Consider the following 18,231-nt stretch of genomic DNA (forward strand, 5'->3'; position numbering starts at 1 on the left):
GACTGCAAGCCATTCTCATGAGGTACAGGCAGCAGCCCTTTTGAAATCAGCTCTGCACAACATGGGCAGGAACTAAGCAAGCTTCTTCAAATGGTGCAGCCAACAAAATTCAGCTCAGAGCTGCACAACTCCAGGTTCAGTGGCAGGGTTTTTGATACATGCCGAGGGCAGAAGAACAGGAAGAAAACCTGCCCACTGGACACGTTATGTAGAATTTCACATCAAACTGTAAGAAAAAGAAACTTGGCCACCCACTTATTCCCTTGCTGTGCCCCACTCCTCCCCATCAGAGAGGGAGTATCTTGCAAAACACTATGCATAGTTGCTCAGTGTGTACATGTTTCATCAGGCTTTTTATTCCCCATTTTACCTCCATATGGGAGAAGATTAGGAGCAGTTAGGGAAAGCAGATGACAGCAACTCAGAAAACAGTTTCTGCTCTGATAAAATACCCTGGTTTTAGGAGGAGAGCACAAACATGTAGTAGCTGACGCTCCATGACCACAAACCAGTACCAGAGATATCGGCTGTTCCCTTAGGGACACAACTCAAACAAAGGCTCCACATTGTAGGGAAGCTGAGGGAGTTGGTTTCATGTTTTATTTTAAACCTGTTCTTCTAAATCAGCTCCCCATGCATCACCTCCTCTCAATGCACACAGCTGTAAACCTATTGGTAAAGGGCCATGAAAGCTAAACTGTTTACAAGTTTTGGTGAAGTTCTGAATTTTCTTCCCAAGCAAAGAAAAAGCAAGGCTCACTGTAATAGACAGGAGCCAGGTCAGCATATACCTTGCTCCAAGCTAAGCCCAACACGTGCTTATTCTCACCTGGGAGTTGTGAGAGAAAGCAGGGCTTGTGGGGCACAAAGGACCTGCAGAAAGCTCTCCACTGTCCCCCGAAGAAGTCTTATTAATCACTTTGGGTAAAGAGGCCTTTGCCACATACTCAAGCGCAGCCCCCCCTTGCTGTCTCCTTGTAGCATCACAGATGTAAGTCTCCTAATTGCATCTTTGGTATGCAGAAGGTATGAAATCTTCACAGAAACATGACATGAAAGGCTTTGCTAGTTAGTCACAAACATGGACATTAGAGCCCTTCCTTGGGGAACAGCCACTACAGAAATCAGATGTTCACACTATATTTCTGCCCATATGGTCCAAAGCGATGAATAATGCACTTTGGAAGAGAGCAGCAACAAAAATACAACAGTGCAGTAAAGCACACAGCATATTAAACAAATAACAGGTGGTGACTGAAAATGCATTTTTAATGAGCACCTCTTTATGAATGCACACAATGCAAAGTGGTTTCCACTGCTTTGAAACTCACCACTCCTTACTATAGATTAGAGATGTCTCAGTTACACAGAGCTAGGTGTGTAAGCTCTTTAGTTTCCCTTTGGACATCTCTTGGATTTTTTTATATTATTTATTTTAAAGAAATGCATTTAGTAGCCAAACATGAACTTTAAATTCTTAACTCTTAATACAGAAACTTTAGTGAAGGGTAATCTTTTCATTGAATAGATTTGTAATTACATATTAAAAATGTATATTTTGATGTTTGTAATGCATCTGCTTCATCAAATGTGCTTCTCTTCACATGTATACAATTAACGGAGGAAGAAGGCAGTCCAGTAGCTAATGTAGTAGACAGTGTTTGAATTCTCAAGTCCAGATAGGCATGAAACATGGAATCACGGCAGTTCTTTGAAGTGAATCACAGTGTTCCCAAGCTCCTCCTGATTCAGCCCACAGGAAATCCAGTAGCCAAGGACTAGCCACTGCTCCATAGCAGGAGGTGCTCCTGTACCACAGGATGTTAAACATCCTACAAACCATTTCACCAGGGTTACTTGTCCAACTCAGATGAAGCTAGAGAAAAGGGTATAGAGAACAGTCATCTCAGATTTTTCAAAAGCAAGGTTAACAGCAGGACTGGTTAATGGACTGTACTGCAATAGAAGAGGTCTCAGAAAAATCTCAGGCAGTTAATGCGGTCAGGAAATCAGACTTCACAACATCATAGCTGCAGCATAATAAAGTATGCTCAGCTAAACCTGTGCCTTGGTCTGCCTCAGCAAAAGAGCCATATTATCCCACGAACTGAGACAGCAGCTTAAGTGGTTACTCATGTCTGAATCTTCTTGCGTGAAGGTCAGTGTTGCAGAACATGAAAATAAACGTATTCCTTCCTCTCCCAAGTGCAGCCGTCTTGTTAAATCTCAAAGATGACATATTCCTCGTATTTCAGTCACCACTTTAAAGCCCTGATTCATGCAAAGACTTCGGAGGTTATTACTTCGGCAGGTTGCTTATTTCTACTCTGCATAATACTCCTTGTAACTCTTAACTGCTTTCACCCTTGAGGGCATACAGCATATGTCTTGGGATGAGAACTGGAACAGACTTGCTCTGAATCTCAAAGGAAAATTAATGACTTCTCATTAAAAGGTGAGAGGCAGTAGTTAAACTCTTCCCTCTCCTGTTTCATCCCTTAGAAGGGCAGGGATTTTTCTAAAAAACGGTATTTTTCTCTGTTTAATCATTATTTAGATGATACATTAAAAACAAAAAAAGAGGCTCATCTCTGCAAACAGAGATGATTTTATGCTGCTGCGTGTGTATGCCATTAGTCAGCCTAGTTGTTCTGCTAACCACAAACTTCTTAGGCTTCTTCAGTGCCAGGAAACCAGTTTGCTCAATTCATAATTTCTCTTTGATACAGCAGCAGTGGATGCCAAAGAGGAGGAACTCCAAAAGGGTCTGTATCACACAGAGTGGATGATGGTTAAACAAACTGGGAGCACTCAAACCACCACAAAAATTTCCCCTTCTCTCCATCCTCACAATTGTTTAAGTTTAGCGAGTGGATCTCAGTTAACATTTAAGAGCTAAATTCTACCTTTTTATTAACATGCAAGTTCCCTGAGGCCTTAATATTTGCAGCAAAGTACAAAAATCTTCAACATCCTTTAAGAGAAGCAGGAGGAACAGAGAATACCCTTTTAGTACTTTTCAGAGCACCGAGCAAAAAGAGCAGCACTGTAATTTCAGCATGGTTTTTGCCTACTTTGCATGTACACAGAATAATCAAATGGCAGGTCTTATGCTAGCCAGCTAGATACCCATACTAAAATAAACCATGAAGCTTATTACACTTGCGTATGTGGGGAGGAGCTGTCTTGTTGAAGCAGCTGACTATGACTGCACCCTGCACTTCCAAATAGCCAAACTTTTTTTTTTGGGGGGGGGTGTGTGGGGGGGGGGGGGTACCACCACATCCCTCTGGACAACCCAATTCACTGTAGAAATTCAAGCCATTAAGTGGAAGAGGAAGACAATTCAATGGGAGATTCCTTTTCATATTGCAAAGCAGCAGGACACCAGCACAGCGAGCAAACACTGGTCTCTTGAGGCAGCGAGGGTGTAAGCCTTCCTGCAGGAACACGTTCAGACCAAGTACACTGCCTCTGATGAAGGGGTCACTGTTCCTGAAGTCCAATTTTGTGTTGCCTTATGTCACATACCCTGATCGGAAACACCAGATACCCACCTGAGTAGCAGCATGCTCGACAGATGGAGAGAACCAGTTCTTACAGCCATCATCAGACTGACGGCTTATGCTGCAAATTTCTGAAATTTGGGAAGCAAGCTGCACATTTCAGTTCACTGGGACGTGCTTTAGGCAAGTTGGACAAAGTCACTGCCAATAAAGCAGGAATTTCAAAGTTGTTAGATCGATATTGGTCACGCACCCAGCAAAGAAGAGATCCTGCCATAGATTCTCCACTTCTCCCACGTAAATGCATCAATATACAGAGTGTGGGTATTCTGGGGGCAGGGTGCTCCCAGCCTCTTCTGACAGTGGTTCCACTTCATTATTTGCTATTTTGAGCATATTTCACATAAGACAATAAGGTACTTTGATGTCACTTTCTTGCTTTGTAAAACCAGGAACTTACTTCTTTTGCTTTTCTTAGAAGTGCAGCAAAACTTTTCAGACCAAATTAAACATCGTACTTGGAGGGTGGGAAACAGGGTAAAAATAAGAAAAAATAATCACTGTCCTAGTTAAAAGTGGAATAAGACAACAGAACAGCACTTGAAAAGGGGTTTAAAAAAATCCATGCTATTTATTCGTAGCAGTTTGTTGTTGTTGTAGAATCATAAACTTCTATTTCAAACATTAGACAACTGTTGCACTGAACACCTCAAACATCTCCTCACAACCGAGCTGGTAGGTATGAAATATTCACAGGATTTTTTCTGCAATTTTAGCACTTCCCTTTAGACCTAGGTGCACTTCCCAATAGCTCTCAGGATAACTGGACAGTACAACAGTCATCTGTGGTGAGAAAGGAGTGTCCACGCCTGTACACTTGGTTCCTAGCCTATACAGTACCAACAGATTGTATACAACCATTCCTTAACATCCCAGTGAAGAAAAACAATGGTTGTGCACAGCCCAGAGAAATAATACTGAGGCTGTCAACCATTCCCCATCACTGGCACCAGCAGACAGAGAAGAATGGCAGGGAAGCAACTGAGGCCATAGCACATACCCACACGGTGCATTTACTATTACTTAAGAGAAAAAAAGTACAATAAGACAGCTCGAAAAAGCAGAATTCAATGCAAATCTTCAACAACAGTTTGTTTTTGCTTTTGTTCTAGTTTTTAAATATGACTTAATATTGGGATGGAAATGACAAGGATTGAGTGTTTCCCTGCCTCTTCTTGGCTTACACACATCAGTTGCACCTCTCCACCAGCTACACCACACAAAACCACAAACTGCCAGAAGTGCGACTCCAAAAAGTGGCTGTAATGGCTTAAATCTAGGGCTAACCTGATGACGTCCATCAGCACACCAGTCAGACAACTGCTCTCGAACTGGCACATTCACCTACGTGAAAGTACAACGTACCCAACTGGCAAGCTATGGCCTATGTTTTCATGGTACTGCAGTGGTACATTAAAAACTGCTTTATAAAAAGCTTATATAAATGACTGTGCTGCATTTAATGCAGCTGCTTGTCCCCTCCTTCAGAGCTCTGTATATTAAATACAGTTGGTGGAGCAGCCAAAATCCCAGCTTATACTCAAATTGTAAACCGGGACTTGTATGCTAATCTGCTACAAAAAGCAGAAGGAATCAGGAACCTGGTTGTATTTTAAGCATCGTTCCATAGCGTTTAGTCAACTAAATTATTCTTCCCTATTAACTTTCTTGGATTACAGAGGCCTTTGAGGAATTAAGATTAAAGCAGCCTGATTGCAGAGACTTCTGTGAGTATCAATAAGATCAACTTGGTTTTATTTTAATGAATTGGATGCTAAGGGTTATAAATTTGAGCATCAAAAGAGATTACGTCATCGGTTACAAACGCATTTCTACTTGTTTATAAGCAAATCAAACCAACTTCAAGCAATTTGCCCTTTATACACGGGCAGCAGAGTATGTTTCTGACTGCAAAGCCTGCGTGCTGGAAGTGCAGAGCGGTTTGGCTGGGACTGCTACAAAACCTGCTGCCTTTTACTGAGCCAGCCCAGCCCAGCTCTGAGCTGGACGCACCTCTCTTTGCAGCTCAAGGCTGGGAGAGGGTGTCAGGATGGGACCTTCTGTGGGCGTCCAATGGTTGCTGTAAACACTGCAGTCTCCAAGTACTGGTAAATTGCACTAGGCACCTTGACGTTGGTAGAGGCTGCAGCACGCTGTCAAGGAGAAGAGCCAAAACAAACCACGATCTGGCAGCCAGCTTTGGTTTCACAACGTCCAAGGGCATCAAAGCAAAACCGCCTGAAGATCTACAAGATGCTTGGCATCTCTAATTGCGTCAAGTCAGTACTGCTTATAATCGGGTCCTACGCCATAAAAAGGAAGTGCAGTTGCAAGTTAACTGAGAAGGTTTAAAAAAGGAGAGGCCAAACTGATGTTGAATCTTATTGAGAGGAGACTTCAAGCAGTAACAAAATATCTGAAATTTGAATCCCTCAATTGCAAGCATGCAGACCCAGTAATTTATAAAGAGAAAGGACTAAGTGAAAAAGGGAGATCAAAATCACCTTTCCAAATCAAGATCTTGGCTCAGGCTACAAAGGAAATGCATACTGGAGGAAACACAGGGCAGCTCACCCAAGCTTGAGATTAAAATGGAGCACTCTGGTTTTGTTTCTTCTGCATGACTGGAATCTGGGAACCAGATTAAGCCTCAGAGCACTGAAGTGTAAGCAAGGCTTCTAATAATGGCAGCTTTTGTAGTCCTCCACTACCAACTCGTACCTTCTGCTTGTACAACTATAAAGACACGCCCATGTGCTGTTCAGATAAGTATTTGCCACAAATCTTGGAAACAAAGACAAAAAAAGATACTGACACAGCTTTTTCATATAAAAAAACAATATAAAGGGTGATTGTTTTTCCCCCTTTTTGAAGGATCAAAATCCAAGAAGTAAAAAAGAAACATATTACATTAAAAGGCAACTCCTTGCAGTTAAACTGTAGTTCTGCTTTGAATTGTGGCTACGGTATTGAGAGACTCAAGGTCACTAGTCAAATTAGAAGTCTTATTAAAAAACGAGTAAAGTGTACTTTACTTTTAAGATAACTTCTCAGGACTGATCCTGTTTCTTTGCAATCTGTATCCTCAGAAATGATCCTTTAACTCTACTTTTAATATAAAAATTTAAAGAGAATTCACCTCCTTCCAGTTTCTACTGGTAAATGCTTATGCCTCCCCTGGGACTCCAGCCACTTAGTTTTACTGTAACACAGCTGCTCCAAAATAAACCAGGCATTAACCTCAGTACGACCCTCCCCTTTTCTTCTAACACACTGCACACCAAACAAACAGGGCTTTCTGCATACGAAATTGATGTCGGACACCCTAACAGATACATTTCCAGTGGATATAGTACATATCACTTCACCATTAAAAAACAAAACTATCTAAGGTGCCACAGAGAACTTATTTTTCTTCTTTTGCTCCTAAGCTTTACAGCAAATAAATTAGACCTTCTTAAAGTTAGTTCTTTAATGTCAGTAATTAAAGGTGACGTTTTTCTAGAGGAAAACCATAACCTGATGTTGTTTAAAAGTTTTTAAAATACTTAAATGCCCCAAGATACTTAAATGGGATTCATACCAGATTTTCCTTTGTACAAAGACTGCACGTCTTTCCCACTGCCCACCAAAGGAGCAGATGCCTGTCACTTATCTTGATCACCTAACAGGCTCTAGCGATGTCATTCAGAGTCTAAAAAAAACCAAAACAAATTAAATAAACATCTAGAGACTTTTAATAAAGCTAATTATGAAAGAGAACAGACAGTGACAGCTCCACAGGGACCATTTCAGTCTGCTGAGCAGGTTTTTATTTAGGCACTTTTAGTGGCCATATGAGGACCCAGAAGAATTTAAGAGCTTAACTCCCCTTCAGCTCTCTCTCAATCATAACGTGAAACAGGACAGGCAGCAACTCTCCCGTGGCTTATATTCAAATTGCTCACCTAAATAGCTGTGAAAATGAGTACAGTGCACAATCACAGAACCTGCTTTATCTACTCTTTATAGAGGAGCTGTTTGGTTTTTTAAATCCCTCCTTATAAGAAAACAAAATTTGCAAGTGGAAGATGCACGCAACAGCGAGTGACAGCACTGCAATTTGAGTGTGTTCACAAGCAGATGTCATCCCTATTTTATGCTGTTGTAAAGCCCGTACCCTGTGTAAAGTAAGAAATACACCCTTTCCTGTGGTTTGTCTTCAGCACGGTGACAAGCAGGCTAAAAACCTCCTCCAGCAGCCAGTTCTGCTCCTGCCTCAGACCCAAGAACGAGCTCTGCAGGCCAGATGCAGCCATTCCTGGCCAGAGCAGCCAAGTCCGCAGCCTCCACAGGTTCTCTCTGCCCTACAGCACTCACATTTGCCGCAAGTCCCGAGGGTCAACACAAAGCTCTAGCAGACCTTTACCAAGCAACCCAAGCTTGGTTTTCAGAAGGAAATACAGCTCTGCACTTGAATAAAGTGGTCTGAGATCTCCCATTAATTTCTGAAACAGATGATTGCTCCTTCAAAATGATGATCCCTGCTGCTTTTAAAGACAGCACAAGCAACCGCCTCAGATCAAGACAGTGTAGAAAAGTATTGTTTGCAGCTATTAAAAAAAACGTTAAGAAAAGCAGTGTGTGGAAAGGTGAATTTGTTACAAACCTTTCTAACAAAAGCTATTTACATGCAATTAGAACAGAAAGCCCAGGCCTGCTGAGCAAGATGCAGAGCAATGACGCCTTTGCTCAACAGGGTCAGAGATGTCTCTGGAGCTGACAGGAACAAGCCTTGACACCAAACCTCATCCCAGACGCGGAGCTGTGTAAGCAGCAAGACTGAGGACTCAAGCCAGTGTGCCACAGCACGGCATGTGACAATCTCAGTGAAAGCCACCCTGGATTAAAGAATGTTTTTACAGACAGAATGTGCAAATAATATAAGAAAATAAATCACCTTCATTTGCTACCTGCCATTAAAAAGCAGAAATCTCTTGTTTAAGGAACTGCCATGCAACTGTGGGGGATTTGTTTTGCAATCACACTTTACATTTTTGTGGAATTTATCTTCTTGTCCCTTTCGATATTTTTTAAAGGTCTAAATGACACCGAATCCATTACAGAAACAAAACCAATAATGCACTATTTAATTTTCATTACAATCTTTTAGCAAAATTAAATCTCAAACTTATTATCAAATGGCATGCAGCCCAGTTTCCAACATACCTGAAATTGTCAGCCTTTATAAAAAAAAAGCTCAGTTCTCTCATCAGCAAGATTTCAGCTGACACAAAATGGGACATTGGCTTTAAGTTTGGGCAGATGTAAAGTAAGTACTGCTGTATGGAGCTATTCCATACTGTGAAACTTCTACAGATTGCCTCCATTTGATTCTGCCATTGTACTTATGCTTCTACAGCGGTCAGTCCTGCATATGATAGGGTCACCTTAACTCTGTTCTTGTGAGCCAGCAAAATGCATTAAAAAAAACTGGGGACCAGACCAAGAGGCAGGTGGTGCCAGTAGTCGACACCTTCCCTTCCCCAGCCAGCCTGCACTAACAGATGATGCTTTCGAGTCACATCTTTGACAACCAGCCTTCGGCAATGCTCTGAACCCTGTCTGTAAACACTGCCCTGCTGTTCCGACCACCACACAAATAAGGGTATTTCTACTTCAGGACACTGCTCTTCTCTCCTCCTTGACTCGGTTTCTTCATTTGTCTGCACCACGAACTCCCACCCTTCTAGCTTATTAAGCAAAACAACGACAGGACTGCACAGTCACGTGCCAGCCTATTCTGCCCTTTCTCATATTGTAGCTCCAGGAAATTACAGGCAATAAAGTAGTTTAAAAGCCAACCTATTCTCCTCCATCTGTTTGAGGTCACTGTTTCATTCAGTATTAAAATGTACACGGACCCTCAGGGGGAAAATATGTGCCTTTTTAAGCTCAGTCCTCCATTAAACTTTCCAACATAATTCAATATATCAGCTGAAATGCATTCCAGAATCACAGCCAGTCATCCCAACAAGGCGCCCAACAGCGTACCACTAACCACCTGAGATGGCAGCTCTCTCCACACTGGGAACCTTTCAAACTGACTTGTGCAGAAACTTGTTTCAACTCCGGGGAAGAAATGGTTCTCTTCCCCAGTTCTTCTCTTTCTCTCCTGAAGTGTTTGATAACAGGACCTACGTAAAAAGGTTACAGTCTTGGTGATTGGTCCTGAGTTCCACTTGCAGTGCTGCTGCTTTCAGGCGAAGGCCCAAAGCAGAGAGGCCGCATCACCAGTTCGGCATCTCCCAGAACACCCACCCCACAGCTAGTAGTAATTCACGTGCCCGGCACCCACCACTGCAATAACTGCCCGTCTTCACAGCACCAGTCTGTATACAACCTTCATGTTTTACGATCATGCTACTGCAGAACAGAAAACCCAGCCAAAAGTATTTGTTACTGCAGAACCAAGAAGGCCTCTTTGAGCTAAGCACTGCTTAAATACACATGCAAAAGTCTGCGCCTGTGGCACATTCAAACTGACTAGCAAAATTTAATGAAAAATAGGAGCAGAAACAAACATGGTGCTGATAACATCACGCTCCAGGTCACGTCAGCGAGAGGGGCAGTGTCTCCCAAGTCTCAGCCTACAGCCTTAGTGAAACACCGAGCATCTCTGACACAGTGTCTTAGTACTGACTTATTTGTTATCCTAACTTATTTACTGTACACTTATAAAAAACACACCTCAGTGGCTCCTCATCATTGTTTCTACGTGCAGCTGCCAACATAAGGCCACAGAAACCTGTATGCTACCTTTGGTAGGTGCACCAACGCAGCTCCCAACGCAGACTACGATTCAGGAGACTACATGCATGCAGCCCACACGGCTAGACAGAAAAGGGAGAGAACATACACTTAAGAGTGCATGAGATCAGCAAAGTATTTGAATCAGAAAGAGCTTATCTGTTGAAGCTTTTCATGTCTCGCTCTTGACATTCTGGGTTAATAATCTTGGAATTTCAAGCTCAAGATGATGAAAGGCTCCCCCCCACACACACTGCCAAGTTGCTAAATTAAGATTTCTAGGGAACAGAAATCAAAGAAAAGCAGTCACCCAGGCACATTGTATTTAACACGCCAAATGGGTAAGATTAGCAAAAATACAAGTTCAGTTTTATCATCTAATTCAGTAGGCCACTGTGGGCATGAATCCTCCCCCTCAGAGAGAGGGATGTTTTTCTACTTCAGAAAATGTGCATTTACGTATATTTCTAGCATTTTGGTGTTTGCTTTGCTAAAGACTGGATTCCTAGGCCACTAGAATTAGCCTGCCTAGTAGGGAAAGATTTCAGCTCACAGAAAAGGACATTGCTACTTCCAGAACTTTATTTATAGCTCGAATACAGTTGCCAGTTCAAAACTTGTGCCCAAATCTGGAGCTCAAAGCTTGAACTCCTCTCTGCAGCCTAACCAAGAGCTCTCAACCTGACTCAGTGCTTCAGCTACAGAAGCAGCAGTTGTTTATTGATCTGGAAGCTACTGGTATTGCAAGACCTCAGCTGACCCACAGGGAGAACAGCTTTTGACCCAGCCTGAAGACAAAACTCTCCCTGCGATGGAGGTTACCATCACAGCACTACTACGGTCCCAGTACCAAAGAGCCCACAGCGACAGCCAAACTTCCAGGCAGCTAACTCCTTTTAATTCACCTGCATGATGTTACTTACCTGATAAAAACCCTGCTGCTTGTACTTGTTTTATAGCAATAAGGAGCAGACAAGTAAAGCAGAACACAGGCCTGAGTGACACGCCTTAGAAAGAGGTATCCTTGCTCACCATTCTCTCTGCGCCCAGCGAAGTGAGTTTAGGTGGGGAGGGTAGGATTTGAGGTGACAGCAAGTCTAAAAATTCAGTGAATGTCTCCATCTTTACTCCCCCATACCCTCGCTTTAAAAAAAAAAAAAATGCTAAGGGATAGGAGTTTCTTACTGAAGCTCTTATCAAGGCACAGGCCTCAGTCATACCTCATTTCAGAACTCTTATAAATAGGCTTTTTTTTAAATAAAGAGATATTTCCAACGTATTTAGAAACATGAATCAATCTGCTAAGTATTCAGTGGCCATAACTACAGGAACTACAGGCAACACACACAGCCATGACCACACTGCAGCATTTCTTCCTACAGCATTTCTTCTCCACATACTCTGTCTGTGGTCATAATACCCATAAATGGACTGAGCCAAAGGATGATAACATTCTTTTCTCTCCCTCCTCTCCATTAGCTTCAAGTTTTTGTGTAAATTGCAGGAATTTTTGCTTGAGAGTACAGTATATACAGCTGGAGTGATTACTGGCATTTTTGAAGGCTAAGAAACTAGCTGACATCAATCCTTCTGTTAATTTAGCTTTCTTTTATTTTTTAAGCAAACTGGTATCAAAGTGATTTTTAGTTGCTTAAAATAAAACTCTTGAATCCAAGCACTGACACACGAGCAGAGGAAGCACAACAAAGCCACTTCTAGCTTCCCCTGCCAGCCTGCCTTAAGCTTTTTCCAAAACTGAGCGTGAGCATGTTCTCCAGGCACTGTGGAGATGGAGGCAGCTCCTCACATACAGACAGTTTGAGTACCAGCATCTCATGCAGCATGGCAAAGAGATGGGCTAACACTCCAGATTTTCTAGCTTTCTCCTTTCCTTGTTGGAAGGGACAGAACCAGCAACAATAACTCTTGCACAGGTTGTTGCAGTTTATGGGTTTTATTTATTTGGTTATAAGCATTGCTAACAAACTGCCAGAAGCAGCGACAGTTGCACACCATGATGAAGTCAGTTGCCACAGCTGGGATTAATCAACCTTCAGAAAGGAAACAGAAGGTATCGGGGCAATTAAGGACACAACTCACTGTGAACCTGGGTCAAGCACATTTATTTCAGTGAGGCCAAACATTGGGAGGTTTTGTGATACTTGCACCTGAACTGTTTTCAAGCCAATTTAATTGGACCAGTGGCTCCTTAGGGAAGCTCAGGACAGAAACATTTCAAGGTGAAGAGAGTGCTCAGGAATAGCAAGGTAACTTCACCTCTGTCACACCGGGCATGCCAGTGTCAGCATACGAGACTACTGTTCCCAAACGCGTTACCAGCACAAGGCAGCAGGTCAGTCAGCTCCATCTACACAGGTTAGCTGCAGTATTATGGGGTAGGTTTCACCCTTCGTTGAAGACACACAACATCCATCCCAGTGACAAGTAGGCAAGTGTCCCTTCTCCAGTACACTCAGCTCTCTGGTGACCCTTTAAACCAACATCCTCACTGCAGTCACAGGCGGGCTGTTTCTCACTCTACAATGCCATTCCACACAAAACCGTTCTGAATTTTGGCTTAAAGGGCCTCAATTCAGTCTGAACAAGACGAGACACATAAACCTCACACTGTGAGCAGCAGACGCATTCTGCCTTGCTCAGCCCTTTGCTAAGGTATGGCACCGACTCCAGAAGTTTTATGGCCTGCCATTTCTCCAGCAGCCCAGTGCTTTAGCAGTTATTAAACACAGTTAATGACAGATTCCTTTGAACACTCAAGAAATCCCACAGCAAAATGAGTAATTTGCCTCGTTTCCAAAGAGAAGGCTCTCAGGCCAGTAACAAACCTGCAAAGTGCAAGTGCTCAAACAGCAAGAAACACAGAGATGTTATTGCCTGTTACCAAGAGTAACCATTCTTACATACCTGGCTATATATATATATATATATAATGTAGCAACCAATGCTGTCCCCCCATTTTAAGAGTTAACATTTATCTTCACAGCCATCAACAATCAGGTTTTGTGTATGTGAAAACTGACAAGATAATTCTAAGAAGTCGTTGATGAACAAATTCAGCTATCGAGCTTCTGAAAATGAGAGGTTATTTGAACTGGAAAAAGGCTTCTTCATCACAATTATGATCTGAAGTGTCACTTAGCTTCTGAATATCCAGATTTATTTTAGTAGCCACTGATGTCACCTTCCTCAGATATATGGATTCCAGTACCATGAATTAATGCCATCTCTCTGATTGTTCCTGCCTAGCACACAGAGACCAATACTTCGTACCTACCAGTGTCCCTCTATACAGCATGAAGAGACATTTTCTCATTCTAGGAGACCCAGCCTACCAAATTCAGTAACTAAGCCATGAACTTGACTCGGGTCCGTCAAGCGAAAGGGAATGTAAAGTGTCAAGGCCAACGCTGTATTTTTAGAGCTCGTTTCCCTTGAGGAAGCAGCAAATCCATGTTCCTATTGTTTGTCAGGAACTTTTCCCTCCCACTTCTAGTCTGCAACAAAAATTCACAATGTGTGAATTTTACTTTAGCCTTGTCTAACATGTCAATATTACTGCAAACAATGCACACAACTTGAACCCGTTTTAAAAAATCTATAGCATTTAGAAAAGGCCTAACGATACTTATATATTCCAAACCATCTATATTAAAAAAATTAGTTGCATATTGAAAAAACACTAATCAAAACTACTTATCTCAAATCCTAAAACAATAGAAGCCCTCTAAATATCTAACATTAGTACATACGTGATGTTATACTCTACATCAATCACAGAGAGCTCAGTTACAGCACAGACAGCCCTAACTCCTCCCAAACTACCGAGAGTTGAAGGCTGCACAGCATCAGAAGAAAGGGAACCTCAGATTGGCATTGAAATCTTGGATTTACCCTCAACATGTGACTGTGACAAGGACAAATAAGTTTCTTATATAGTGTTATCATCACCAAAAGACTAGCTTTATTTGAAGCTCTGCTGTAATCACACATTCTCAGGAGCAAATGCAAATAATGATCAGTTCTCATGACCGCTCTGTTCACATATAGTATACGTAGTCTTCAGGCAGCAAGATTGATAGCACTTGATTTCTGGGCTACAACAGGTATATTGCTCCTCGCCTCCTCAAAGCCTCAACTACCGTTTTCAATCGAAAACTCTACATCTTAACCTATTTCAGCCGTTCCTAGCTTTATAGGATTATGATTACACAGTCCAACAGCTAGGTCAATGAGACACCAAAGAAAATATCACACAATTGTGAACCACTTTTTTTTTCCTGAATCTGTTCTCTCTTCATATACTATTAAAAGAGGTCAGATTATCAAAACAAAGAACTTACATGAATAAAAAGCTTTAGAGTTTCAAGACCCGAAGAACCAAACTCTCAGAAAGTAAATCTAGAGTGGATGGGGAAGGAAGGAGAGAACCTAGTCACATCCACTGTCCTTACATTTAGTCCTTTTTCACTGTAGACTCTGTATACCCCGACACTGTTTGGCGGATAACCGAGAAACTGAAAAAATTAGCTTCAGCTTCTAATTATGACCAAATGCAATTTCCCATTAGAAAATCACAAGCCTTAGGAATGACATCACATTGTATCAGCCTCTCCCGTTCTCAACAACCGAGACAAAGGTCAGATGTCTTCAGAAATACACAGTGTCCTCCCACATCTCAAACCTAAGCTACACCCTCCATTTTCCTCATGCACCTAGAACTTGCATGGAAGAGTCATCCACGTGACTTTTTCACAAGTCCCTCTCTCTCCATTAGGCTTCCTGCAACAAATCCAGAAGCAGAGTGGCAATAACATGGGACAGCAGTAGGCGGGGCTCTGGAAGACAGTGGCATCAAAAAACACTACTGCGGTTAAGCATTACATCTTTTCTGTATTTTGAAGACAGACAGTACACAATCTCTCTTCTGTATGTACAGAAAAGTGAGGTGTCCAGGATTAGCACACTCCGTTTAGTTTTGTCCATTATAGGGACAACCGTCCACTGAGACATTTACAGGAATGTTTCAACAATCCTTGTTTTTTTCAGTCTGGTTTATACCATGCAACATTCAAATTTGGCAAAACTTGTATAAGAGGCAACAGCAGAACAGTTACTTCTCTCAGCAAGGAGCCAAAATATACACAACAGTGTGCATGCTGAATTTCTATTTAGAGCAACTGAATTCACTCCTATGGCTTTCCAGCAGAACCCAACACGTATCTCGGTCCACAAAACTGCTCAGCTGTCACCACCCTGGCTTTAGGGGAACACTGTTACAGTAGAGGAACACTGACGATCAGGTCAAGGATATCACCTAAGAAGTGCACTATTTGTGAGAATTTACAGTTGTTACTGCACTTAGTTCTGATCAAGCAGAAGGTGGCCAGAACTTACAACTAGCTTAACACTTAAAAAGGAGGAAAAGGAAAAAAAAAAAAAGTACAGCGCATGAAGTCTGTCTTGAAGATAAGATCAAATTCAGTTTTCCTAGTTAATAATATATAAATTTGTGTTTGCACGTAAATCTAGCATTGAAGATATTTCTGCGTAATGAATTTTGGTAGCAACCCTGTTAAGAGAAAGTTACTTGTTTTATACACATTTTATACCCAAAAGCACTATTCCAATTTCAGTAAAGCTCTCCCCCACCTCCCCAAGAGTCTTTCTACTACATGTATCACCAAGAGGTATCACAGCCTTTAAGCACACCTTATATTGAAGAGAAAAAGAAAGCAAAGAGTGGGGGCAGAAGCACAGCCTCTGGCCTTGGGGATACAGAAGGTAGGCTCAGTGTTATTTGATAAGGAAAGCATGGCTGAAAGTACTTTTACACTAACATGATTTCCTCTGTTTCCTGTGGCAAGTTTCTTTTCAAGCCACCAGCTCCTGCATTAGCTGAAACAATAAAACAATCACCACAGATCAAGGAGCAAACAGCAGAAATCTTACCTGATAGTAAGTCTTAATGTTTCTGACTAAAATGGTCAGGTTTTGAACCCGAAGATAGATATCATTATTCACGTGCTTGTTAACACGTTGGTTGGTTGGCCGAGGATCTCTAGGAACAGAAGAAAAAGAAAATCAATTATTATTCATTGCCTTGGTTCTAAAACTTAACATCTCCTTAATGCACCATTAGGAAGACCCTTAAAATACTTGTTCATTAAATGAACTGACATAACTATGCGTGACATGTATACATTAATTCATGATACAGTAAGCTCATAACCTTTGGACCTATGTGTAACTGGGAAGTCTTCCTGCATGGCACCTACTTTAAGTTAACCCACACTGAAATTCAAGGCAGCTTGCTTCCTTCCTTATATATCCATGAAGAATGAAGCATATTTAGTTTGTGCAAACTAGACTGAAACAGCCTTTGTTAATAATGATTTTATCTTATTCAAATAAAGGGAAGCTTAGAGAAGACTACTAAACCTTGTCTTTAGGGTTTTAAGACTAGAGGAGGGTGTTAACCCCAATCAATGATCACCGTGCAAACTGCAAAACCCAGATATATTATACACGCTAAGGAACTGAAGGGAAAAAGGAGCACTGCACTTTTACTATATCCACATCATCTTGTTAGATTCTCTCTCATATATCCAGTGTGCCATAAATAACAGCTCTAATTCTAGTCTTCAAGTCTTCTTTTCCTAGGCTTCAAGTCTTTATATTTCAAATAAATATTGACTCAAATAGGCATGTAATTCTAGGACAAGGGGAAAAAAAGTTGTGGGAAGATTAGGGAAAGAAATTTAAAGCTTTTGTCAGATTTTAATGGAAGTAACTCAAAATTGTACCCAAAGCAATTTTACTTCTGACGTTAAAAAATGCGAAAAGCTGCAAATGATTAATATATGTATGTCAGATTCTTTGTGCACACCCTAACACGTTGGCAAGAAAACCTGAAAATCTTTATCTGCCAATACCACAGATCAAAGCCAAGCATTTACCCATAATAAAGGCTCTTATCAGCAAACTCCTCCGCAATCCAAACACCTGCCTCCCAGAGCCCTGCTTTGGCTGTTAATTAAGCCATTCACAGCTCTTCCAGGGCCAAATACTGAACTCTAGCACTGACAAGGAAATAAGAGAGGAATTGATCCAATATTTATTTTAAAAATTTATCTTTCAAAGTTTGCATAAGTATGTCAAAGAGCTTTTACATTTTTTTTCAATGCACAATCACCCCAAAGCACTCCTCTAGTGAAAGCAGTGCTTTATGTATAAATATAGAGAGGGAGATTCCAGAGACAGAAAGAAGACTGTCTTTGCAGCAGACGAAATCAGAGACAGAGTTGATGTACCAGGGTTCAAACAGTTTACTGATGTAAACTGGCAGGGCTCTCTACAGCCCTTACGCCAGGAAAGGATTTGGGGTACTGATTGGCACTGCAACCAAGTATGAAAAAGAGAACAAAGAGGCAACCCTAGCAAGCTTTTGGAGTAAAATCCGTATTAAGGATTTCCAGACAGTTTCTGCTTTTCGCACACCAGAATCGTGAACAATTCCATTTCACTGATGCTCAGATACAAGCGCGGAAGCCATACGCATACATTGCTTGACAATACTGGTCTTCAGCGACACAGCAAGGAAAGTGTAAATGGCTTGGAGATTACCTTGTCTCCAAGTGTTCTCTGAGCAGATGTTGACAGAATTTGATCCTGAAGGAAGCTGGAAGCTTAGCCTTTCTAGGCAAGGTCATGACAACAAACTAGGAAGCTAAAAGGGAAGAAACTTTCAGTAGAGAGAAGCTGGCCAAGGAGAAGGGCAAGCTGAAATTCCCCTGTTCCACAGTCAGGCAGCAGACCCAGGTCTACAGCCAGGAAAAGAAAGCCTCAACTGTTTGGC

The 18,231-nt window shown here is 41.7% G+C and overlaps 1 protein-coding gene across 5 annotated transcripts in view; it reads right to left on the reverse strand.

The window, feature by feature from the left end:
• The window catches only part of CCDC88C (coiled-coil domain containing 88C), a 91,753-nt gene that overhangs the window by 66,706 nt on the left and 6,816 nt on the right, over window positions 1–18,231 (reverse strand). For all 5 annotated transcript variants that reach the window (XM_035540158.1, XM_050710722.1, XM_035540159.2 and 2 more), the window contains one exon: window positions 16,326–16,434. In XM_035540158.1, coding sequence (XP_035396051.1) covers window positions 16,326–16,434 — 109 coding nt within the window. The remainder of the gene's footprint in view (window positions 1–16,325; window positions 16,435–18,231) is intronic.

This window comes from Cygnus atratus, chromosome 5 (genome assembly GCF_013377495.2).
Source record: "Cygnus atratus isolate AKBS03 ecotype Queensland, Australia chromosome 5, CAtr_DNAZoo_HiC_assembly, whole genome shotgun sequence".
NCBI lineage: Eukaryota > Metazoa > Chordata > Aves > Anseriformes > Anatidae > Cygnus > Cygnus atratus.